Source organism: Drosophila innubila, assembly GCF_004354385.1.
Source record: "Drosophila innubila isolate TH190305 chromosome 3R unlocalized genomic scaffold, UK_Dinn_1.0 2_E_3R, whole genome shotgun sequence".
Taxonomy (NCBI): Eukaryota; Metazoa; Arthropoda; class Insecta; order Diptera; family Drosophilidae; genus Drosophila; species Drosophila innubila.
The window spans coordinates 6,849,706-6,877,513 of NW_022995380.1; the positions used below are offsets into that span (position 1 = coordinate 6,849,706).

The 27,808-nt window shown below is 35.7% G+C and overlaps 3 protein-coding genes across 6 annotated transcripts in view; 1 reads left to right on the forward strand and 2 right to left on the reverse strand.

Moving 5' to 3' along the window:
* LOC117789427 (furin-like protease 1) overlaps window positions 1–27,808 on the reverse strand; it is a 161,138-nt gene that overhangs the window by 40,101 nt on the left and 93,229 nt on the right. The gene's annotated exons all lie outside the window — the stretch shown is intronic.
* Window positions 6,252–7,942, reverse strand: LOC117789430 (toll-like receptor 7). Its single transcript, XM_034628457.1, has one exon. The coding sequence runs from the start codon at window positions 7,874–7,876 to the stop codon at window positions 6,461–6,463; it is 1,416 nt and encodes a 471-aa protein (XP_034484348.1). The 5' UTR covers window positions 7,877–7,942; the 3' UTR covers window positions 6,252–6,460.
* LOC117790056 (SH3-containing GRB2-like protein 3-interacting protein 1) lies at window positions 9,363–10,177 on the forward strand (the record flags this gene model as incomplete). Its single annotated transcript, XM_034629302.1, has 1 exon — window positions 9,363–10,177. A coding segment is annotated over one exon (783 nt), but the record flags the coding sequence as incomplete, so codon positions are not given.

Sequence of the window (27,808 nt, forward strand, 5' to 3'; positions counted from 1 at the left end):
ATTTATAAGATTTCATGCAACAAGGCAATGCTTGTTATCATACACACACACACACACACTCTTTAGTCGGCCCCATGGCACCTATAGATATGCAATAAATTGTGCAAGGCAGTGGACAAACAGCAGCTGCGCGCATTCCATCTGAATGCAGCACAATGCGGGAATAATACAAGCTAAGTCTTGTACGGGATTGAGAAATGGAGAATGGGGAACGGGTTTGATAGCAAGCATTGTCCATTGAACTGAAATGTATATATACTCGTAAATGTGGCTTGGTCAGATGCCATTGACTTATTGACATATTCACAAGAGGTAAGTTGAAATTCAACTAAACAGAGAAAAAAAATGTTAATATGTAGATTATTATCTAATCTTTGTACTTTTATCATGTCGAGTGCAGAAATGGTTTTCAAATGCTATCGCAGCATGGCAAAATAAGTCATGTTAGCGATAGTTTATGTTGAGATTCCTATACTTAAAAAAGACAGAATGAAAATAGAAATTCAGTCGAGATATGCAAAGCAAGAGAAAGCCAATGTCAATTCAAATGCATTCTGTTCTTTCTTTATTGTCAAGGGAACCGAACCAAATGCCAATTTGAATACTCATACGAGAACTCGTCGAATATCCTCCCTATAATGTTAGTCGTTTCCGTCATCCGTTTTTCGTTTCCCATTTTTCGTTTTTCCTCTCTGTCTGTTTCATTTGCTTAAAGAGTTTCATTACTTCTGTAGATTTCATTGATTTTATATGCTGACTAAGTTTTTCTTTAATGTAACAGTTTGATTTCTACCAAAAAATTAAACAACTGAAGTCGAAAAGTTGTTTAAGAATTCTTGTTTTCAAAAGTTAATTTAATTTAATTTAATGTATTTCAATAATTCCCAGTGTTACAAGTATTTTGTAACTTATAATTTATCGCTCTAGTCACTACAATAAAAGTATAATGATAACTAAGCCTATTCACAAAGATTGCTTAATCCCTAATTATAAAAATTGATTTTTGTATTCATTATTATAAATTGTGTTAGTTTAAGTTTAATTTTAGTTTTTAATTTTATTGATTTAATTATTATTAATATATAAGGGTTACATTTTATATTTTTTATTATTATTTTTTTTTTACTTAATATTAATTAAATAATAGGTGTTAACTTTAAATTAAAAGCCAAATTAAAATAAATCCAAGACTTATTTGAATATCAAATCGACTTTGAAGGCGGACAGTCAAGAAATATGTTTAATGAGGTATCTGTAAGCTCTTACGCGGCAAAATGAAACTTACTATTGTTTATCTACTGAATTTACTTATAATTAAAAATTTCACATTTCTAATTTCTAGATTTTGAATAAAACTAAAATTATAATAAGCTTTCTAAAAGTTTTAAAGGTAGTAAACATTTTTTTCTAGCGAGTGTAACACAGCTGTTTGAATGAAAATTTAAAAAATGTGTGTGTGGCACATACATAGATGCTTGCATCCTAATGCCATTAGGTTGCGTCAAGCAGTGTGTGCATTGTGTTGCGTACTTATGCGATTTTACTACTTAGTTAAACAATTTGGCTAAAAGTTGAAAAGCACACACACTTGGACGGATGTTGCCAGTGGAAGCGTGCGTGCAACACAAGCAACAATCAACGGCTTGAGAGCCGAATGATTCCCACAGCGATGGCGAAGACACGTACGTAAAATGTGCTATAAAATGGGTGTAGTTACCTGGTAAAATGGGGTTTGAGCTCCTGCAGATGGAGGAGTTGTTGTTGTGGCAACTTAATTGCGTCAAAAAGCCAGTTAATAAGGCAGTGGAAATCACAAACGTGGCGGCGCATGGCCAGAATTAAATTTGCTCAAAGTAGTCAAAAATAATTTCAACATTTTCACAAACGTTTCTTTTGACTGCCACAGAGTAAATTTTACCTGTCTGCCCACTCACACATACATAAATTAAATAACACATTTAAGCAAGTTGCCAGCCAACACTAATTAGTCCCGCTTACCGCCTAATACCCATATACATATATCTATGTAGGTTGGGCGTGTCTGCTTGTTGCTAATTAAGCGTGAATTTATGCATATACATGTTGCGCATACGCCTCGTTTGCCGTAAACTAGCGACATTTTCGAAGCATTCAAACACATAACTACAACCACATTCATATACCCATTTACAAACACACACACGCACACATACACACATATATTATTCATGTTGCCCAATCATGAGTCCTACAAATGCTGAGAAACCATTGAGTTTTAATGCAGAAAGCACATTACGAGTAATATTAAGTTAGACAGAATGTGGTCTGGCAACTCATTGTAATAGTTTTACATAGTGGTGTAAAAATATATCGAAATATCGACAACTTGACTTTCGCGGAATCGATTATACTTCAACTCGATGATTTTTATGACCATCTATCGAGCTGATTAGATCGATTTCCATGAAAAATCGACAACTCACAGGGGATTGTTTATAGTAGTTAATTTGTAGTATTGAGTTTGGTCGTTCAATTTTTGTTCAACGACCGTAATAAATAACCTACCAAAAAATTTTTTTTTGAAAAAAACTCGATATTTCCAATTTGATCTACTATTTTTCGATATATCGACAACTTGATACTTATTTTTAGCGATTTTCTATTTCAATATAAAACTCGATCTAAAGTTTGGATTTACATCACTAGTTTTACAATACTAAACAATATTATTAGAATTTAAAGTGTTGTAACTATGTTTATTGGATATTTCATAGTCGCACTTCTTCATCTTCACTTTTGTTTTTAGTTTAACTGAACGGCAAAGCAGCTGTTTTTTTGCGGTCATTAAATTTAATTTATGTGCTTAAACAAAACGCCTAAGAGCCAGCGTAATACATAATATAAGAGAAAAAGAGAAACGAATGCTAATGTGCACATAATTGCATGCGGTATGCAACTGAGCAGAAAATGTCATATAATTTGTGAACCCATTAAAAACATCCTTAGCAGCTTAAAATAAACAATCCAATTGTTTATGCTGTAAATACATTTTCTTTTCGCCGTTATTCTTCGTTTTGAGAGTACCTAAACAAGCTTATTTAAGCATCAATTACTTTCGCATCTTATAAGCCATAATAACGTAATACGAGTTTATTTATGAGTCAGAGTAAACATTTCAACAAATAAATAAACAAACACTTTATTCCTCGGGTTGCTCTTGAGCTCCTTGAAGGACAAGAATAAGTATATAATATAATAGAATTTATGGCGAATTAGATCAACATTGAAAGGGTATTGACAATGTAATAGTATAAATAGATTGATTTGTTGGCTGTCGTTTTTTTTTTTATAATATTCATAGAATCTTCCGATTGCCAACAAACTATGTAATTCACTTGACAGTTGAAGTTTTGCTGGAAAATTGAGCTTCCACTGCATTAGACCAAGTCAAAGTGACTTAAATTACATAAGCATGTCCTTAAGAACAAGCAGCTTTGCCATTTATGAAATGTGACCTTTGGTCTTGAAGCTATTAGGAACAACTTTAAGTTTAAACTCTTGAGTCCACCTGCATTCGAGCTGAGAGCTGGCAGTTTTCGCCACAAGTTTATCCAGCATAAAGTGTGGTCAACAGCTGTTGCCAGTAACACGGCGACTTGTAAAACAATATAATTAATAATTCAAAAGCGCAAAAGTTCAATAAATGTTGAACAGGGCCAGACCATAATCCTTATAAGAGACCTACAGACAGAGTGAGTGAGAGAGGGGAGGAACTAAGCGTACTTGTAAAATTTCGGGTAATAAAATCAACTTAATTATAACAATGGCAATAAGCACACGAAGAACAAGACAAAGGAGTGCTCGATATGGTAAATACCCTGCATTCAATAATTATTTTCAATCGTATTAAGCTTTAATAGTTTCACAACTCCTGTCGTATGCTTTATAAATACCCTGCATTCTGTAGGTCGAGTTTGACATGCTGCTACCCTTTGTCGCTGCCCTTCTACGATTTTCAGTTGCCGTTTATTATACCTTCAAGTTTTTTTCTTCTTCTTCTAAGGTGTAGGGTATTACAATTAAGTGGAAGCGAAGTACTGAAACTTTTGTGTGCAGCTTTTGTTTTCCTAATGAGCTGAGACAGCAGCCAAATAAAATCAACAACGACAACAACAACAACGACAACCATAATAATAACAACAATAACAACATTTTCATAAACTTGCCAAAATGAATTTCGTTGAAGACGCACACAAGACGATGCGACATGAGGATGTCTGTTGGGGTATCTGCAGGAGGATAAATTGTTGCGCATATGTTGCATAACGTAACGCACGTTAACGTTGTTGAGGCAACGCCAAATTTAACTGGGTAAGCAGCTGCCACAGTTGCCACAGTTGCAACAATGCCAAAAACAAACCATGTCGACGATGTAGACGCGTCGGATAACGGAAACGGAAGTTGCTTACAAGCGTTTCTACTAAAACCTAACAGACTGAGAGTCAGAAAGCAGACGGACAAGGACGAACACAGCGAACAATGGCGAATATCAAGGCGAATCGCGTTCTCATTCTAATAGCATAAGCTTTAAAATCTGCTTTATACTTTATGGCGCTTTCAGTTTAAAATTTCTTTTGCATTTAAATTGTTGAAAGTTGCAAAAGACTCCCTATCTCATTCTTTGTAGAATACTTTGATTAAGACAAATAAATGGTTTGTATTTTCAGCTCAAGCATAAAATGTGAAAATCTAGTTTAGCAAAGAGAAAGAGAGAATATTTTAAAACTCATAATAAAAGACTCTGCAGACTCTCAAGGGTGTTTGCCAAATACAATTTTGAAAATCAAGTCGTATATCTTTTCAAATAAATAAATATTTCGAAAGCTAATTAAAGAAAATCATATTGAGATTTGTTGAACTAAAGCAGCACATTTATGCATTTTATTCCGAGTTTTGAACTTGAAATCTATAAATATTTATTTATAAGTTTGGAAGCTCGATTATATGTTACTATTGAAACCGTTTAAATACCACAAAATAAATATTACACGAGTATCATCTGAGTGTCATCATAGCCTGCAGCTTATAAAAAATGTGATATTAATATTTCTTGTTTATATTTAAAGCAGAATTTCGTCTCTGTGGAGGTGTGTGTGTGTGTATGTGTATTGTGTGTGTCTGCATTTAATTAAGTTTCATCGGTTTTTACTGTCACATGCCCACTTTAAATCTCTCTCTCTCTCTCTCTCTTTTCTACCCCATCTCCCTCTTTCTCTCTGTCTCTATATATGCGATTATCTCTGTCTTTCATTAAACATTTTTTTTTTGCGTTATGGCCAAGTGTTTTTTGTTTTAAATGCTCGTAAAATATTTATGGTGCATTCAATTGAGCGTCTGCAAATTTTTATACTCTTTCAGAGAATATTTTACGAGAGTCATGCGACATGTTATTTTATTATTTGAGTAATTCTTTTATATAGGTACTGCTTAAAAAACACAGAGTCTTTGATCCAAATTGAAATAGTGAATCTAAAAACAAAAATCGACTTTAAATTAAGTTGATTTTGAAAGGAAATTAATGTCTTACAGATCTCTTAAAATTAGTTGAATTGTCTAAGCGATCTGTTAGAGTATTCAGCCATCGGTTAGCTGCAAATTATCCATTTTTATTTTATTGCAGTTTGTTATAACGTTTTGCGTAAAATATTTGGCATGATAAGCTTTTTTAAAGCTTATGTTGTGTCTGTCTCTTTGTTTCTCTCTACATGTGTGTGTGTGCCAGTATATGAAAAATTTTTGAAATGTTCATAGAGTTCTTTTTTAAAGGATATTAATTCAATATGATATTTACAAAATATTATCACTTTGCAAAAGAATGTACTTTTTGGGTTCATCTAATATTAAAAAGGAAAAAAACGGAAAAACCAGCAAGTTAATGCGAGAGAATTGAGAGTTAAAGGATTTTTTGGTTGGTCATTTAGCGAAGTATTAAAACGTTTCATTAGTTATGCATATCTTTTCAAATCAAATTTATAAATTTAAAGTTATTTTTTAAGAAGATACAATGTATCAATTGCAAAGAATAGAAGTTGAAGCCAAATTCAAATAAACAGAATATTTTTTTATGAAGACAAAGGCAATCGAGCTCATTAAAGTTTCTAATGAAATTAAAACCAGAGTAGAATTGAAAGAATTTTATAAAATTGATCAGCTTACATATTTCAGCGAAATCTAAACCAAGATCAGTAGATTGAATTAAAGATTCAAAGAAATTTGGTTGCCAAAGTGTGCTTTGCGCTTTATTATAAGTTGTAACATTAATTAAAATATCTATCGGTTGCTTGCTTGTGTCAATTAATTCTAGTTCTTAATGCGATTAAATATATAGGATAGACATTATGCGATCTATCCATAAGATATATAGATTATTTAGTTTGAATACATATTGTTTGATAATATTTTGAAATATTAGTAATATTGCTTAGAGTTTCAGCTTCATTTCATCCAGCATGCGATAGACTTTAATAAATTTCTTTTCGACGAGCTCCGTGAAGGCTTTAATCTCGTTCCGCACTATGGATAGCTCGAGAGCCGAGTCTGAGTTTCCTGTACTTCCGCCATCGCACTTCTTCGAAGGCTTATTGCTCTCGTACCAACAGGCAATGCCATCGACATAATCATCAACGAGTTCCGGTGCAGTTATATCTTCCATAAAGGAAATATCGCGACGCTTCACAAAGGAACTCATCAGCAGTTGAAGAAAATCGCAGTTCCAATTGTTTTGCTGAAAGTAGAAATACTGCAACGCCTTGAGACTATCGAACATGGTGATCTTTAGAGAGTATATGCCATTGGCCGATATGTCCAGCATTTGGAGTTGGGTTTGCTTCTTGAAGAGACCTTCGGCTAGCTCTTGAGTGTTGGTCGATGAAAGATTCAGACGCATCAGCGCTGTAAAACGCCTGAAAGGATTTCCCTGCAAATTGCCCAAGGGATTTTGAGATATATCCAAGCTGGTCACATTACTAGCCACTGGAATGTGTGGAATATCCAATAGCGAATTATTATGCACATCCAAATCCTTGACGATCCCGTAGACGGTCACACGACGCAGATCGCAGCTGTGTGCCACGGCTTGTTCCAACAGTGAAAAGTTCAGTGTCAATTCTGGCATAATGTTGCCAGAAATGTCCAAAAGCATTAGATGTGACTGCAACTTCAACAGCTCCGACTCAAAGGTCACAAAACGATTTTCCGCCAGATTGATGCGTGTTAAATTCAAATTTTTATCGAATATGCCACGTGGTAGTGCTTGCAATCGATTCCCAGCCAGATTTAGGTCCACCAACTTGCGCAGACCTGAAAACACGCCTAGCGGCAATTGTTCCAACTGATTGCCTGCCAGCGAGAGCTCCTTGAGCTCCTTTAGAGCATGGAAGCTGAGGTTGTGCAGCACCTTAAGCAGATTATTCTGCAAATGCAATGTGGCCAGATTATCAGCACCGAGGAATATATTCTTCGGTATATCCTTCAAACGATTGTAACCCAAAAAGAGGCTCATCAAATTGCTGGCACCCTCGAATTGCGGTTTCTCAAATGTGTCCAGCGAGCAGTTCTCCATGCGTAGCAGCTGAAGATCCGGAAATGTGTCAAACATTAGATGCGGTATTTTGGCAATGCTTGAATTGATAAACGTCAGCATCAATTGCTTGGCAATGGGTGCCTGTGACAAAATGACATAATCATTGCGTGAAATCTCAACGCCAGTGCAAATGCCGGCGTTGCAATGATCCTGCAACCAAATGCGACGCAATTGACCCGCACTGGGTGCAACAGAGCCACCACAGACAATAACTGAGCACGCTACAAGCGTAAGTAGCAACTGCGGCTGCCACATCCCGAACCGAGGACTCGAATTCGGATTCGAAAAGTATTCGAGAAGGCGACAAGCGCCCAACGACGCGCACGCCACGGCGCAACTAGCTCAACTGTTTGCAACTCAAAATTCAGATCATTTTAGTGGACACACAAGTGGCACTTTGGGATGCGGGCTGTTGCCAGTTCAATTATTCCACACCACGGCAACCCCAAGCTGTGCTTCATTCATCTATCCAAACCATTGCTCATCCTATTCTTCCAACTCGTTAATTCAATTCAATTAAATGCATGGCACTTTTTTCTGTTTTTCTCTTTCTTTTTTTTGATTTTTGTTTTAAGTGTTTGCCTAGTTTCACATATATATATAATACTTTTAAATATATGCATATATGTAAATTATATGTACGGCTTCGAGTTGATAAGTAGTACAGTAATCTCATCTCGTTTGAACTTTCAGTTTCATTGCCTGACTATTTCACTATATTCACATTGTATTTTTTTTCTATTCCATTTCTGTTTTATTATTATTTTTTTTTTTTTTGTTTTTTTAGTTGTCTGCCTGATGAAAATGAATGCTTTTTAAAGTAGGAAATGCCAAAATACTAAAGGGGTGACCATTGCAGCGTTTTGATTCCATTTCAAATTAAGCTCAAAAGGTATATTTATAGTTATCAACTCTTATTTAATATGTCTTCAATTATTCAGAACTTTGCACAAAATTTTTTTTGGGTTGAATAACTTCCGCACAATTCTATATTATATTCTTTTCAATATTAATTTGTTGAAGAATTAAATGGTTTTAAAGTGATTTGTGAAATCTGACAACAAAAGATGATCTACAAAAGAACTTCATTTGCAGGGAAAGAAAATATTATTTAATATATGAATTAATTTTTTTTTTTTCTATGTCGATATTTTTTATCTATACCTACATATACGAAAAATATCAATTTTTAAGCACTATGTACTCTAGTATTCTTAAAATTTAAAGTCATTGAAGAATGTCGCCGCTCTATGACCTTTTTTCTTAAGATACGAATCAGAAAACATAAAAAATTCTAAAACAAGCTCAATGAAGCTAGAGGGCTTCTAGTTAAATGCCACTCCCGTGGATCACTAGAAAGATTAGCAATTGGATAAAGTTAACTAAACTAAACTGGGCATTGACACAAGTGGAACCCGTTTGTGACTAGTGTTCTGACCCAGTTATCAACTGCTTTGTTAGGCAGTTGAAATTGATTAATTTTTGACTGAATAAAGAGTTTACTGAACTAAGACACAACAACACAACAAATTAATGTGAGCGCAAAAACTGGGAACCCTTTCTGAGAATCAATCACTTAATGTGATTATTATCATTAAAGGAATTTTGGTATAAAAGACGAGAGTTAATCTACTATTAGCACAGTTAGCTAAAATGACAGGCAGTGTTAAGATACTTGGTGAGAACTCTTTATAAAAATACCTGCGGAGAGTTTTAAATTAAAAATTTCTTCTTTCTCCAAATTCTAGGAATACTTCTTGGCCTTGTTTGCCTTACTCAGGCGCATATTCCTGGACTGCGTCGAGTTCAAAACATGGCTCGCAGCACAAACTCAGATGTAGACGAGGCAGCTACTCCCCAATTGGTAATTTATACTCCTGGTGAGCAGGTCAAGACAAATAATGAGAATGAGGCGAGTATCCATGAGCCACAGATAGTTGAATCGGAGCCCGATAAGGATGGCAGAAAGGTGCCCGATTATTTGTACTCGAATACGATTCCCATGTTGAATGAACAAAACATCAAATATCAGTTACCTCAGTTAACTGCCCTGCCTGTGGCCTATGGCCCACAGATCATTTCCAGCTCAAACAGAATTTCCAACAATAACAATGTTGGGTCAAATAACTTGCCATATGTGGTAGTGCCACGCGTCCAACTCGGCTTTAATGTTCAGGGTCAAACGGGCATTAACTGGCCGGGCTTCAATCTGTTGCCCGAGAATTCAATTTCACAGAAGGAGGATTCGCAAACTACTTACATACCGATACCAGTGCCAGGTCCACCCGGACCACCCGGACCACCAGGACCACCAGGACCCCCCGGACCACGGGGATATACCGGAGCAACTGGACCACGTGGTAGAGATGGTCCACGCGGCCCATCCGGTATTACAACAACGGGCATTACAAACACAGCGCAGAGTCCCCAGACAATTTGGTATGCCCAAAGCAACGGCAACAGCAACAGCAACAGCAACAATAAGCCACAATATGAACATTTTTCGAATGGTTATCACAACTGAGAACATTAAAAATTAACAGAAATTTAATCACAGTCGAAAGTTGAATTTAATTTAGAATGGTTAATGTGACTTAAGTGCGAAATTTACTATAAATGCTAAGCATTTGTAATTCCCAAACGCACATCACATATCTTCATATAACATATAATCGAAAGCTATCTGCTCGTAAAATAAATGTTATAGCTTTCTAATATTAAGGCAAATATCAGACAATATTAAGTTCAGTTTTTCAAAAAATGTTCAATTCATCAAAATTAGAAGCATTTTCTGAAATCAGTGAACGTGAAGAAATTATTATTCAGTCATAAGTTCCTTCCGTTTTTTACTCACTCAATTTAAGTAAAATCTCACTTCAATATAACGAAAATAATAACACGTATGTAGATACTTTATGAACATTTGTACATATGTGTATATAATACATATAATATGGCATGTTGTATATTTAAGAGCATAGTGTTTGGTGTCATTTTATGGCATACACACACGTAGACACACTAACACATATTATGATGATTGTATGTAATTTACATAGATTTTGATACGCGCTTGATGGAAGCTACAGTTCTTATTTTTTTTTTTGTTCTTTTTTTGGGGTGCCCCATTGACGGGCATTCAATTGGCGACAGTTTACGGTTGTTACTGTTGTTGTTTTTGTTGCTGTTGTTGTTATCGTGATTGTTGTTGTTTTCTGAGTGACACCTGAGAACGACAATGTTTTTCTCTACTTTTCTCTCTCACTATTACTTTCTGCTATATTCTAACTATGTGACACACACGTAAATGGTATCACATTTACACACTATACAGGCACACACACACAAACAACACTCACAACTGTGTTTCTCATGTTTCATTCGTTTGGCATTTTGGGGTCTGCGACTGTTGCCTCGTTGATGGCAACAATCTGTGGCACAGTCTCTGATCTTATTGTTGCAGTCGTTAGTTTTTATTGCTCTTTACACTACACAGCATTTACAATAGTTATACTATGTTGCTGACTTGTATTATTGTCACTATTGTTGTTGTTATTGTCATTGTTGTTGTTGTCGCTCCTCTGTGCTGCAGTTGCTTGCCCCGTTTTACTTAAATTGATACGCAGCACGCATTTGTTTCAATTAAATGAAAATGTTTTATCTGCTTCGTGTCACATTTACAACTGTAAAACACAGGAAGGGCACTTTAGAAAATGTCTCTGTATCTGTGTGTGTGAAAGAATTATGTGTTTCTAATTGTATAAAATAGTTGAAGGGCTTAGTTGCTTTATTCGCTCTGTAAATCACTAAGAGCTTAACTAATCCTTTGCTCTTTTCCCTCTTAAATATTTCATCTCTAAAGATCAACTATTATATGATTAAAAATCCAAGTATGCTATAAAACTGTATCAAGAAACGTTCATCGTTAAATTCATCTGATCACAACTTCAAAGATTTAATTTATGTATGATTGGCATTTAACCAAAAGCTTGTTATGAAAAAATTGGATTGAGAAAATCCACGACCTCGGCAGAAAAACGAGGATTAAAGTCGAGTTAATCTTACGAATCTTAAAGAACTTAATTTAAAATATTTCGGAGTGCCTTTACCTTTAAACTTCCATCCACCTTGGTATCTGCAAAGCACATTTCTTATCTGTTAATGTGATGCAAACACAGGTCTTTAGCCAGAAAAAAATATAAGTGAAGGAGCCTTGGAAAAGACATGGAAAAACATGATGTACAAAATGAAGGCAGGGCAAAGTTGCGGCTATGCATAAAGATCAAAATATCTAATGCAAATAAAAAAAAAAAATCTTAAAAGTGGCATGAATATCTGCCTGTTTATAAAATGTATAAAAGTGAAGAAGAAACATGTGTTCAAGAAATATGAGAATTAAGTGAGTTTGCAGAAATGCATGTGTGTGTTAAATGCGAATACCCTTACCAACAATTATCAAACTGTGCAAAATTTTCAAAACGTATAGTGTGCTAAAGCTAAAGGATATATAACTAGGTAAAGAAACCATAAGTATAAAACTTGACACTTACGAATACCATCAGACTTTGATATTGGCTACAGTTTTATGTTATTGCTCTGCTAACATCAAAACCAATGTCAAAAAATTTTTTTGTTACTGTTGTTTTACGTGTTGGTTTTCATATCGTGTTAAATGTGTGATTAAGTTAAAATGTTAATAAATATAATTAGCGTGTCGCTTTTCTTGCTGTTGCCTCGTTGCCATTAACATGATTACATATTTCATTAAATAATAAAGTGTTGTCCCCCACTTTTCCCGTGCCACATGAAACCTCGAAAAGGTCGTTTTTATTTCTCCACTCATTTTATGAAAATTTAAGAATATCTACACTTTGGGAGTGAATTTAATAATCGAACTTTGAAATGAGTCTGCCACGTGGCGTATGCGTAATATGAAACATTGAAAAGTCCGTTCACTAAATAAAAGATAAAAAATTGGTCGTGTGCTTTACATCGAGATACCCTCTATCTGGACAATCTAAAAAATAAATTAACAACTTTTTTGTTGCACAACTCTATACATGGTTAATGAAAAGAACTTTTCTCAAATAGTCTAGAGAATTAAAATGTAATAATATACTAACTATGTCGACTGTGGGTGCTGGGTGGGAAGGGGAGAGTCGCATTAGAACAAAAGTTGTCTGTAATTTGCAAACAACAAGTTAGCCAAGTCAGCGAAATGAACACTGGACGGAACTGTGCCGTTTTGCGTGCAAAACTAAACAATGTTACAAAAAATAAATTTAAAAGAAAGATGGAGAGAAAAATTTATAAATAATTCAGAGAAATGTTGGGGAAAGATAATAGGATAAGACAGGCGGTCGCACCGACAGACATCAGGCAACAGTCGGCAGGCAGTCGGGTTGGACATTGCAACAAGAAACGTCGCCATTTTCATGCCAGCTTTTTTCTTCAACTTGCATATTTCATGACTCATTCAAACAGAGCACGAAAATTGCTGAAAATGAGCGAACCATTTGCCATCTCACAATTCTTAGGGTTTAAAACGAATGAGAACTCAATTCCCCTTTGAATTCAATTCGAATCGATGTAAGTCGAAAAACAGAAAGTATTTGTCATTTAAATGTAACTTATTCATTTCCATTCGTTGTATTCATTGTACAACTTGGCACAGTTTCAGCATCCATTATAATAAAGTGAGCGCTATTTATTAATTTTTTATGACAAACTTAACAAAATGCTGTCGTTGTACACTTCAGAGAGCTTAAATGTTTAATGAAACTCGCTAAATAACTATGGCATACTTTTGAGCGCCTCTGTTTTCAACTCTTCTCACTTTACCATACGGCCTCTTGGTTTATTAAGTTGATTTATGGCTCAGGCATTGCGTTACGACACCAGTTGAACGAGTTTCATTTTGAGCACTCATTAAATTTTTATCTTAATAACATCTAAATACTTACAGAATACGCTGTTAGGTGACTTTTGTTTATAAATTGAGAAGAACATGTTGCTTACCTGGTAAAGAAAAGAAAGATTAGGTATAAGTATATTATAATTAAATGTATATTGAAGGAGGAGCCTCATTTTTATAGCTAATTCTATGAGAATTTTTATGCAATAAAATAGGCCTTGAAGCTATACAAAATTATAACAAACGTATGGGCTTCTCAAAAAAACTAGAAATCCATTTAAAAAATAATTTTATATGGGAACATTATTTTAAAATCATAAATAATTGAAATATTTCAGAAAATTCGAATCATCTTTTTTTAATAAAATTGCTGCAAGGTTCGAACCATTGATTTGGGTTGAGGTATTGAACATATTTAAATAAAAAAGTTTAATTATATCAGTTTAAAATTCCCTTTTTACTTTGCTACTCTATGCAGCAGTGTTCAAAGATTTGAAATATTGCCTGGTATAATGTCAAGTAGACAAACCCCAGTTGTATTTCCAATTATGTTCATTTAACCTGACGCTTTTCTATGAAAATTTCTCGTATCTTTTAACTGATTTCTCCCTCTTACAATTACTGGCATCTGTAAGCCACGTTTATACCGCTTGGCATTTCGTTTAGCTGCAATTATGGCGCACACTGATGACTTTTAATTAACTCTCGAGATTTGTATACCGAACGCACATGAGGCATAATGCTTTTCCTTTTCTTATCTCTAGACTTGTGGCTCAGGCTAATACCTAGTTACCTTTATGAGTCTGTGTATGTGTATGTGTGTGTGTGTGTGTCTGTGTAAGGACAGCAGACGCTTTTGCCATTTCATTGCACAGCTTTGGACATAAAAATAGCCCAAAGCGGCGCCATTTCAAATGCAGCCAGAACTTGCCTAAGCCAAAGTCCAAAGCTTAATTACGATAGTCCACACACACACACACACACCCCCACACACACACTGACATACACATTTAGAGTTGGCCATTGTTGTTGTCGTGATTATTCATAACTTGGCAGACACTCGCTTTTATTTATGTGGCCATTTACTATACACAACTGCCTCGTTGACTTTTCCTGCTTTTCCTGCCATTTCCTACTTTTCTTGTGTGTGTGTTTCCCACCGTGTGTTATGTTCCTAATAGGTGTTAATGCATTGAATTGTGTATGTGTGATTCTGCTCTCAAGGCTAACAAACTGAAGTATAAGCCAGAACAAGAAAAAATTAACTTATTTTCTGTGTTGCCTGACACGAGTGTTAATAAAATTCTATGGAACTGAGATCTCTGCGGATGTGTGTAGCTGTGTGTAAGTAGCATGTGTGGTAACTGTGAGCTTAGCAATTACAACAAAAAAGGCCAATGATAATGCTATTGATACATGCAGGTGATTGTGCTGATTGTGTGAATGAAAATGTAATTGGCACTTGCTTAAATAAAATATTTAGCATCATTCTTCAATGTCTAGTCATAAACTCAATTAGATAATTGTACATAAAATGTGTAAATTAAGCATTGGATTTAAAAGTTTTTGAAATATTTTAGGCGAAATCAAAAAATATTAAATAACAGAAAAGATAAAATGTATACATAAAATATTAATAAATAAAAATTTTGAATATTAAATTTAAATTGTGTAAATACTTAAAAAAAAAAAAAAAAAATGCAGAAAAATACAGAGTCAGATGTAATACAGTCAAGAAATATTGCAACATTAATTTCTGAAGTTTCAAGATAAAACCAAAAAAGAGAAGACACATATTAAAATCAATGAATAAGAATATAAGGCTATAGTCTGACTGTGTTATTCACTAATTGCATAATTTACTACTCATTGAAACAATATAAAAATTAATAATATGAAGAATTTTAAGAATAAAAAGTCTATAACATTACTTAACTATATTTATAGCTATTTATTTGTTTTCCTGGGAAGTTTAATATCATTGTTGTAATTTTAATAACTTTTATTGAAATATGTATTATTTGGTGGCAACCATTATATCTTGAAATCTGGTCACACTTAAGTTTACCTCTTCTGCATTGTTCTTATTCTTTTATGTATACACTTGAACTCTCTCTCTCGCGATCGTCGCTTTGAATAAGACGCACACGCGTATAATAAATGTAAGCCTAAAAAACCATTGCTTGTTTTACTTTACACAAGCTTCCTGAAATCTAACAGGTTATGGGCCCAGGGCCTTGTGTGTGAAAAGTAATATTAATTTAAAATAACAATCATGAATGGACACGGGCAATATGCCATCGATAAGTTGGATGGTGAAAACTATGCGGTGTGGTCGGTGCAAATGAAAAGCGTCTTGGTGCAGAACGATTTGTGGTCAGTGGTATGCGGCAGACTCATTAAAAACGAAGGTGACACTGAGAAGCAGAAAGCTGAGTTTGATAAACGTGACGAAAAGGCATTAGCAAGTATATTGCTGGGTGTAAAGGCGTCACAAATCAACTTTATAAAAAACAGTGTAACAGCAAAAGCAGCTTAGAAGCTCGCAGCTGTGTACCAACCGCGTGGACCTGCAAGAAAAATATCGTTGTTCAAAAGATTACTTCGCTTAAGCTTATCTGAAGAATCGGGTGAAAGAATACGTGAATCAGTTTTCGGATTTGGTCGATAAGCTGAAAGAAATTGACATGGAAATTTCTGAAGACATTCTCTCAATTTTGTTGCTGTCGGGGCTCAGCAAATCGTTTGAAGGTTTTGTTGTAGCCATAGAAACTAGGGAAGAGTTGCCGTCCTTGTCTGATCTGAAGATCAAAATTATTGAGGAAGGAGAGAGACAAAAAGTGAGCAACGATGCAACGGGCAACAGTGTACAGCAAGTTTTTGTGTCGCGCACGAAGAACACGGGCAAAAAGAATTCGCAAGAAAAGAAAAATTCAAAAAAGTGTTATAGATGTGGCCGCGAAGGTCATTTTATTGCGCAGTGTAAAGAGAAGGAAAAGAATGAAGAAGGCAAGGATAAAAGTGCTGAAAAGAAACAATCGTTTGCTATTCTCGCGAATGTGCCGAAAAATGACAATATGACAAAATCAATGTGGTGTCTAGACAGTGGTGCCACTGCTCACATGTGTTGTGTAAGGTCATGGTTTGTGGATTTTAAAGAGCACAAAGAGAAAATATTGCTTGCTGGAGAGAACTTCATATTTGCCGACGGTATTGGCACAGTGTGCTTTAATTCGGGAAATTATTGCATTGAACTAAAGAATGTGTTGTATGTTAAAGAGCTGCAAGCTAACTTTGTGTCAATATCAAAAGCTGTTGAAAAAGGTTTCAAAGTGATATTTGACAAAGAATGTGCTGTAATAAAGAACGGCCAAGACAATAAAATACTGCAGGCAAAGAAACGTAGTGATCTGTTTATTGTTGACGCGAGCATGAACCGTTGTATGTTCTCAAACGCACAGAGCGGTGATTTGTGGAAGTGGCATTATCGTTTTGGCCACTTAAACATGGCAAGTTTAAGAAAAATGGCAAATGAAAATATCGTGTATGGGCTAAAATCGATCAATAAAAGTATTGACTTGAAAGGCGATATTTGTGAAACTTGTGCGAAAAGTAAACTGAGTGTTAAGCCATTCCCAAAAGCCGCGGAGAATCGTGAGAATGAAGTATTGAGTTTAATACATACAGACATTTGTGGACCAATGAATAAACAATCAGCTGGAGGAGCGCGTTACTTCGCTACATTTATTGATGACTATTCGCGATATACATTTGTGTATTTTTTAAAAACACGGGACCAAATATTGAATGCGTTCAAAGATTTTGTTGTGTTCGCGGAGAGGCAATGCGGAAAAAAGATAAAAGCAGTTCGAAGCGACAATGGCCGCGAATATGTGAGTCGCGATTTTGAGAATTTTATGTCAGAGAACGGTATAAAAAGACAACTGACAGTACCTTACACCCCGCAACAAAACGGCGTTGCTGAACGTGCAAACCGCACACTGGTAGAAATGGCCAGAAGTATGCTCGTGCACTCTGGAACTAACGAATCACTTTGGGGTGAGGCAGTACGCACGGCAGCGTACTTACGGAATCGGTCAGAGACAAAGGCATTAAACTGCAAAACGCCGTATGAAGTTTGGACTGGCAAAAAACCAATTGTGTCACATTTACGCATTTTTGGCTCTAAGGCAATTGCTCTAAATAAAGCGCACAAAATGAAATTTAGAGCAAAGGGTACCGAGTACGTTATGATTGGTTATTCGATGACAGCAAAGGCATATCGACTATACTGTCCAGAGTCAAAGAAAGTGATCGAAAGCAGAGATGTCGTTTTTCTGGAGAATGATTATGGTGGCTGCGCAAGCGACGTAAAGGATATGTTCCTAATTGATGAAAGTGAGTCAGTTCGTCCGCAGCAGACAGTCGATGAGGGTCACGAGGACGTCGAAGAAGAGGATGTTCAGCAAGAGTCAGAAGCTGAGGTCAACGAAGAAGATTGCATCACTGAAGGTACCGATACCGAGCACTATGAGAGTGCTGTGAGCGATGAAGCAGAGCCATCTACACCAAGTGAAGCTCGTGGTCGAGGACGCCCAAAGATGATTAAAACCGGCAAGCCTGGTCGACCCCGTAAGAAATTCAACATGCTGAACTTGTTGAAGGCAGAGGACGTCGTAATCCCAGCAACTATAAATGATGTTAACAAGTCCAAGATGAAACAGGAGTGGTCAGCCTCAATCCAGAAGGAGATCGACGCACTTGAAGCCAATAAAACATGGGAGCTTGTTGACTTGCCAGAGGGCAAGAAACCTATAGGCTGCAAATGGGTATTTGGCATAAAGGTTGACAAAGGCGGTTATGTGGAGCGCTTCAAATCCAGATTGGTGGCTAAGGGGTGCACAACTTTATGGTGTCGACTATTTTGAAACATTTTCTCCAGTTGTGAGATACTCGTCCGTAAGAATGATCATGGCACTGGCTGTGAAGAATAAATTGTTTCTGCATCAAATGGACGTGTCATCTGCTTACCTAAATAGTGAGCTCTCGGAGGATGTATATATGAAGCAGCCAGATGGATTCGTGAGTGACGAATACCCAAATAAAGTTTTGAAGCTGAAGAAATCTCTATATGGGCTAAAGCAGAGCGGTAGAGAGTGGAACGTTAAACTTGATTCAGTCCTGACAAAACTGGGATTTGTTCCATGTGTCAGCGAGCCCTGTGTTTATACGCGCAATGGGCAAGGTAACTTTAATATAATTGCTATATATGTCGACGATCTTTTAATTGCTAGCTCAACCAAAGAAGACCTACTGGACATCAAGGCGTCAATTGCAAACGAATTTGACGTAGTCGATGGAGGCCAGCTCAATCATTTCTTGGGCATAGAAGTTGATCGTGAAGGCGAGACGGGCAACATAAGCATTGGTCACAAACAGTACGTCGAGCAGATGCTACATGCTTGGGGCATGTCAACGTGTAAGCCTGTAGCTACACCTCTGGAGGCCGATCATCAAGTCAAGTGTGATGACCCCAATTGCGAGACTGTTAATGAAAAGAGTTACCAGTCATTAATAGGCTCTTTGATGTATTTGGCAATAACCACTAGGCCAGATATACTACACTCTGTTGGTAAGCTGGCGCAGCGAAACGCCAATCCACACAAGGAGCATGAAGTTGCAGCAAAGCGCGTGCTGCGATACTTGAAAGGCACAGCTGATCTGAAGATTCACTACCAGGATAATGGAAAGCCGCTGCACTGTTACGTCGACGCAGACTGGGCAAACGATTCTACAGACCGGAAATCGTACAGTGGTTACGTGTTTCTTGAAGCAGGCGGAGCTATTTCGTGGAGTCAAAAAACAAAGTCTGGTGGCCTTAAGCAGCACAGAAGCTGAGTATATTGCCTTATCTACTGCAGCGAAGGAAGCAACATACCTGAAGAAATTGTTACATGAAATGGGTTTTGATAAAATTAAGACAGTCATATTATACTGCGATAATCAAAGTGCACAATGTATAGCTAAGAATCCAACTTTGCATAATCGCAGCAAACACATTGATATAAAGTATCATCACGTAAGAGAACTTTATTCTAAAATGAAATTGATATTCAATATATTTGTACTAATGATATGACTTCCGATGTATTAACTAAGAACTTGCAGAAAATCAAACATGTTAAATGTATAACAGAAATGAATTGTTTTAGTACGTAATGAAGTATATAATTGTTGAGAAGGAGTATTGAAATATGTATTATTTGGTGGCAACCATTATATCTTGAAATCTGGTCACACTTAAGTTTACCTCTTCTGCATTGTTCTTATTCTTTTATGTATACACTTGAACTCTCTCTCTCGCGATCGTCGCTTTGAATAAGACGCACACGCGTATAATAAATGTAAGCCTAAAAACCATTGCTTGTTTTACTTTACACAAGCTTCCTGAAATCTAACAACTTTAATAACTAAACTTTAGTCTAATAAAAGACGTGTCTTTCAAAGTGAGTATAAAATTATCTTGATGCACCTTTTAAATTCTATTTCCATGCACTTTTCACTCAGTTTATAATCTTAAATTCATACGAAATATGTTTGTGTGTGTTGTCCGAGATTTGTGAACTATAAATGTGCAGACAAGTGTCAGATGTCGCACACACTAAAACTAACCAAGTGCAATGCTGCATCTCTCTCCCTCTCTCACATGTATGTTCTTTCTCTGTCTGTCTATCTTTATGCATGTGTTTGTGCTTGTGGCAGCAAATGCTTTCATTACGGTTCAAGTGCAACACCGAGTGGGCCACTTGATGTTGACGTTGAACGGCTGACTTTGCTCTGCTTGGCTCGACCATGAACGAGATGCACACGTGATGCGGCAGAGGCAAAGGCAGCGGCAGAGGCAGCGGCAGAGGCGGCGGCAGACTCAGCGACAGCAGCCTAAAAATATGCAACACATTTTTCTTCTTATTTCTCCTGAAGTGCCACTAACAAGTAAATGGCGAAACATGTAAGCGCGTTCTAGTCAAAAGTGCTCGACTGCGAGATACCCTGGCTCGGTGGTGTAAATCGCTAACGTTCCGAACGTAAATCAATGTTAATTTTAAATAACATTGTATTTACTGCATTATTCGCAATTTTCTTAAATGATCATTTTAAAGCGTTGCCTTCTGATCTTATCCTAAGATATTTAGTTTAACTTAGTTATGTTTTCGGCTCAAATAAAAATAGCAAGTCAGTGTTTAAATTGAATTTAAATATTATTATCCAAACACGTGTCCAAGATCTAAAGTCGACTCCAACAGCCTGCACATAAAAAAAACGAATACAATATACCCTTCCACGCTATGAGTACCTGGTATAATGACTGCAAGCGTATTTCATTCTGAGTGTATATATGTGTGTGTGAAGCAAAAATCAGGCTAAGGTCATAGGCTAAGTTCAATACACACAAACACACACACACACACACACATAATTGCAACGGTGATTGGCAACCTTTTTCAGCTTTTCAATGCCAGGCAACAGCATGAAAAGCTTTTGTGCTGTCAATTTTTTTTGAAAGCTTGCCAAATGCCCAAACAAGGCTTTTAGTGTGTCAAAAACAATAATATAATTTCTAGCCAGATTTACAGAAACCTTTTCAAATGCCATCGTCAAATTGATTACAAATTGAAAATGTTGGCAAAATTTGTAACCTAAATAAAAGTGTATGAATAGAAAATACAATACTGTTATGCCAAAATTTTGCATCGATTACACATATAATTTTAAAAATTATTTTTGAATTGGGTCTGTTGATCAAGGAAATTGTATATTGATATGATTGCCAAATCAATGCATTGCATGCAAGACTCATAAATCAATTTTATTACTTAGAATGCAGTTGATGTTATTTCAGTGTAATTGCAAAAGTAACACAAAAGGATGTTGTAGCCTGCAAATGCCTTTAATTTGTGAAAACGTCAATCCAAAGTCAGATTTCAATTCAGTATAAAACTAGACGATAGATAAAATGAATTATTATTGCAGTTCTTGTTCTTGTTGTTAGGTGTTGACAATGAATTTTGTTGCATCTTCTTCCTGTTCTTAACTGATTCATAATCTCGTGAGAGAATCAACTCTATTATAAAATTTTAATATGTAAATCCAAACAAGCAAAATAAATATATTTATGGAATTTTATTTGACTATGAGTAACATAATTTTCCATTGTAAATGTGTACTTTAAAATTGTGTTAATTATATATATTACTCTGAGTGCTCGTAAAAGTTATTCAAAGTCTCATTCAGATCACACTTTTCTTCATTTTACAAGTAGTTCAGTATCAAGTGGGAATTTCAATTGCAGAGGCAATTAAAATGTCAATCCATTCTCAAGAAGCCATGATATATGAGTGTGGGTCTAATAACTCAGTGAAATATTCAAACTGGTATTTCACTCTCTCTCTCTCTCTCTCTTTCTTTGTCACTATACCCCTCCTCTACTCTGTCTGTTTCTGTATAGATTTCTCATTCTGTGTGCATTGCCAGAGGTACTCAATGATTTATGGTCACATTATGCTTGGCTGACACCTCGTCGTCAGACAGAGCACTGAACATTCTGACGATTCTCCTTCTGTTTGTTTGCTGACCAAAAACACAATTTGCAATTGAAGCTCCTGAGAATGTTGTGGTCAATTAATTGTAATTTAATTACATCGAAGCTACAATAAAGCAAAGGCAATATGAAACATGTATTAAAGAGCACACACGGCGTATGCTCATTAATATCGACAAAATGTCAAGTATACGCAGCGCCAGATTTGTCATAAAGATAGTGCCAAGAATTTATGTGAAAGGCAGCTGACAACTTAAACATTAACATTTTATGGAGAGTGTGTGTAATTACTATTCCGACATCGTTTAAAGTTGACTGGAACATGCCTTATAACAAAAAATTACTTAATGTCCTTAAATATTTCCTGCACATTTACTGATAGCTTTAATCGTTTAAATTGTCCAACTTTTAATTAGTTTTTATCGCACATTTTTATGAACATTTTTATCACATTGATTAGTTTTATTGACCATTTTGGTTCATAAATTTTAATTGTTTTAAATGCATGCAAAAATTTGATTTGAAATTCGACATCATTTATACATAATTGATAACGGTAGCTTGTGGCAAGTACGACATTCCGTTAATCAAGCGTAAAGCGATGATTTGATTGCGCAATCATCGGTTCAGATTTTCAAGCTAAAAAAAATACTATAGTCGCTAACGATTTGTTTGACTAAGCGCAAAAAATACAATAAGAAAAACAAATACAAATGTTCTACTTGAATATGCTCAGCTAGAAAATACCCTGTAAGCAGGACTAGCGAATAAAATTCCAGCAGATTTTGGTGAAATAAAACGAATGCTGCGCGACAATAGTTTTGCATACCCCATAGGCCATTGGAGTACAGGGTGTACAAATATGGCCAATATTTATGCAGTCAAAATATTTGCAACAAATTTTCCAAATTTTCACTTTGACTTGTTGTGTGCAATAAAGCTGTCACGCTTGATTGAGCACTGCATAAATTTCCCCATTCAGCTTGATTTTCATTTTCTTTTCCTTTTACAATTTTTCTGTTTTTTTTTTTTTCGATTGGGAGTCAATTAAAGCGGCCCTAAAATCAACTGAGCTTTGACTTTGCCAAATGGTTCGATATTATGTGCACTCACTGTAACTGGACTGGCGTAGCTCTGGACTTTGGGTCTTTTAATTAAAATCACAGAGCGGCAATTTACTGGCGCAGGCACTGTCACAATTTTAAATGGAAATAAGGGGAAGTGTTGGCCATTGGCAAAGCTTTGCGTAAGGCCGACGCCGCCTATTGACCATTAGCAATTTTTCACTTGAATTGAGCCGACAGCGAAAGGGAGGATATTATCAACGCGCCTGTAGTAATCGGCGTGGTCAAAGAAGAAGAAAAAAAGGAAGAAGAAGAATATAAAAAAGAAAACACAGCAAAGTTGCTTCTAAACTAAGCGAGCTAAAAGGAGTTTGAGGCACTTGCAAAATGCAACGAAATGTTAAAATAATCTTGCACGTATCTCAGTTAGACGCCCATTTATTTTGCTTAGACTTTTGGGCGGGGCCAACGCACAACATTTTTATTATTTTGCCATTTTCCATTTTACGGAAAAAGCTTAAAAAGAAGTCTGTCAGTGCTTAAAACAAAGAAGAAATGGAAGCTAAGTAAAAACCCAAAAACAAAAGGAATGTTTAAAGGAACAAATTGTAGGTAAAATTTCAGTCATACAAGGATATCGTCTTAATGATACCCTGTGAAACATTTCTAGTCAGCAGTATTCAATGACTGCCGCTAAAGCTGTGGCGAATATAATACGAATAGTCGTTCAGTCCCTGAGTTAAATAGAACATATAATACTTTTAGGGTATACGACAAAATATTGAAGGCATTTTACGAGGCGTTATTCATGTTCTGTTAGTCTGTTAGACTTTCCTTAATTTCTGTTATTTTTGTTTTATCAAGAATGCAACATCTTGGACTATGCATTAAAAAATGCTCAAATCGTACTCCTTTTTTTTTCTTTTCCATATTTCACCTTCAGCATTTACGTCTATAAGCTGAAGCAGCTTCTATCAAATTGGTTGCATTCTAGTTAAGTATCAGAAAAGCAATAAAATCGAGTAATTTAAAATGTATTATTGAAACTAAAATTTTCTGTGTATATGTGAAGCTTTTAGTTTCACTTCAATTTAATTTAGCATCTGACAACTCGTCCGTCTGTTAAAAGATAACTTAAAACTGTAGCATCTTTTTTAAATTATATTAATTTATATTTTTTGGACATATCTTTTGTAAGTGTTTTGAATCTAGTTTGAATAGCTGTCAATTAACAATAGGGCATATCGCTGTATCAAACTCTAAACCAAATTCCATAACTTTCCGAAATTTGAGAATAGCTAATTAATTGAACAACCTGTTTGTCCAAATTTCTTTCTTGCATAAGCAATGTCTTCATTTTTAGCATGATTATTATCATTATCAACTGGACGAAGATGGTCGCTATCAAATAACAACAATGAAAACGGTGTCATCAGGCTGTGCAAATTAATTTACAAATCGCAATTTATGGAAATTGTTATGGACGGAAGTGGGCCATCAAATGAGAGTTGACCAAGTTAATTGAGCACTTTCGCCCCAGTGGCTGTCAAGCTGAAACAGTTTCAGATTTTTGTTCACAAAATAATTTTAAGTAAAATGGTTGGCGCTAAAGTTGAAATGAATTTTTGAAATATTTATTAGGCAACTGCAACTTTTGCCAATTGGCCATGCAAAAAGTTAGCCCACATACATGCAAGTATTCGTAATATATTCGACCTGCCTGTGGGTACATTCCCTCATTGATTCACTCATTCATTTGTGCCACAAAAGTAGTAAACTTAATTTTGTGCCAAAGTAAAAAATTTCTTAGCTCTTCGATTGAGTTTCATTTGTACAAAACTTTTCCCTCTGCCAAAAATTCAGTTGCTTCAGACTTTTCTATTATATAGGCATGGGTGTGCGTGTGTATTTGTGTGTGAGTGGATGTGAGTCACTCATTTCACACTCAATCGCATTTCGGGTTTACATATTCAATTAGGTACAAGGCTCAATAGAACTTGCCAGCAAATTGCACTGAAAACTTTGACATCGTCAACCAAGTCATGGATCAATGACAGAAAATAGAAAAACTTGTGATATTTCTCTACATGACATGTGATTAAAGTTTTACATGCCCCGCCGACTACACTCTTTGTCATTTCCTAGGCATTTGACAAAACGCAGAGTAAGCAAAAATCCTTTTTACTATTTGCATAAGCGAAGGATCCAAGTTTTCGTACAATTCTGAATGCCAGCCTTACAGAGCACAAAAGCCGCTCCAGCTTCGGTGAAATATAAATGCCATTGCATCTATATGAGTGTCTATGGCTGTGTGTGTGTATGTTAGTGTATAAGTGTGTACGTGTGTTTGTCAGTTGGCGTGCGTGTTGCTTTGTTACTAAACAAAAGTTAAGTCATAAATATTTTCCGAGTTTTTGACTTGAAATTTATCAACGATATCCGCCACACACACCCACACACACATACAAACCTCACACAGATACTAAGCCCACACGACAGCAAGCTCGTATGCAACTACAGCTACAACACACACACATTTGTATATATACTCTCTCAACTTTTGTTTAACTTTGCCACATGCAAAAAAATAAATAAAACAAGAAATTATATAAAAAGTGTCACAATTTCTCGGTTTTGCATATGTCCCAAGATAGCTCAGTGATGCTCAAACTGCAAAAGTATATAATTTATTGCAATATCTGTAGCTTATTTAAATGTCAATTAATTAATTATTTCTATTGAAATTTTACATTAACTTAAAGGAGCACTTTAAGCATTTAATATATACAATATTTAAAATAAAAATACAATTTTGTTTTAATAGCAATATATCAATTTTTAAGTGTGGATATTTGTTTTCAATAATTCAATGGCTCTAAAGCTTCGTGATAGTCTTGACATTGACAATGATTCTTAAACTGTAACACATAAGCTCTATTAAAAAGTACTTTCCTAATTAACCTAGCTCAAAACAGGCAAGTGGAAAGCTGTAGTGCTGTTTGTGCTGCTGCTTAAGATGTCCCAGCTTTTTCGTCCTTTGACATGCAATCCTCGTCGTTAATGAGCTGTTGACCTTTATCAACATGCCAAAAAGGTAATATCCGAGAAGCCAAACCTTTTGTCAGGCAAAAAACGTAATTTATCAGCGAAGGAAAGACAAAGTGGGAGGATGAACTGGAATGCGAGGGACAAGGATAGTCGATTTCTTGCTTAACACATCATTGACTGTGATTTTAATTATTGGAATGCAATAAAAGTGACCAAAAGAAGGCAATGACTGAAAATTGCAGTTCTGCTGTGAAAGGAAAAAGCCCATCAGGACTTTCAATAATCAAAGAAGCGGCAAAGTTAACCCGACGATAAGTTTAAGAACCGACAAAGGAAAAAATGAGGAAAATTAATTAAAAAGCGAAATAAAGGCAGAAAGCCGATGGAAAATAACAAAGTGAAAGCACCGACGAGTCCAAGAGGCTTTTCAATTAAAGTGATGAGTGGAGCTAAAGGCAGGCAGATCCTACCAGACAGACAATGATAACATTTATCACGACACAAACAATAGAGACGAGAGAGAATGGAATGGAAAGAAGGAACTATATGGCTGCCGTGTTATGTAAATACGTCTATACACAAAAGCCACGTGCAGACCTCACTCCTACACATACAATGGCCTAAAGAAAGCTGCCGGCTTGCAGACACTGATAAGCAATGACAAACAGCAGCTGCCGGGATGGAGAAGGAAGCTCAGCTTTACTCAAGGAGCTCAGCTGGGAGAACACGCTGCAACTGACAGGGAGACGCACGGTATAACCCTGGGACAGGACTGGGGAATATTCTTGCTTGTATCCTGTTGGGTGTGGGGCAAATTAATGCAGCGCATAAATTGCCATTCTCTTATCTTTTAAACTTGTGCGCCAAAAATGCATTTGTCAGAAGTTAGTTAAAAGCACGACCATCCGCCATTTTTCTCTCACTCCTCTGCCTTCCTCCAGTCAGCGAGAGTGTTCGCATTTAATTGGCAACTCAAATAATGCCATGATGACATTGGCCAAAAGCGCGAGCAGATTAATCTTACAGTAGAGCAAAGAAGTACTTAGTCGAGATTTCGCTTTTAACTAAATTAATTTACAACAATTAAACTTAACTCTAGTTGTTATTTTATTAAAAGCAGTGTATCAGAAATATTTCTTAAATATGTATAATTATCTAATGTTATTATCTAGGCTGCAAGAAAAGTTCCAGCTTGATGAGTTGACCCATTTCTCATTTATTTCGTCAAATTTAACACTTTTTTTTTTTGAAAAAAACCTTATTTTATTTATAAAATTTATATATGAACAGTATACAACTTAAGCAATTTTTGTTTTTTCTAAATTTGTAAAATGTGTTATTATTAAAAAAAACTTAATATTATAAGCAAACTAGTCGTTGTTAATTTTGGAAAAATTGTGCAAATCCAGCTTATATGGTTGTTATTATTAAAACGGAAGTGCATTCCTTTGCTTAGTTTGGGAATAAAAACTTTTGATGCTCCCTGTGTTATCATCATAATTGCAGCGCAAAAAGTTTATACACTATATACACACACATCCACACTATGCTACATAAACAAA

Coding starts and splice junctions, on each gene's coding strand:
- LOC117789430 (XM_034628457.1), bottom strand. CDS start 7,876: ATGTGGCAGCCGCAGTTGCTACTTACGCTTGTAGCGTGCTCAGTTATT.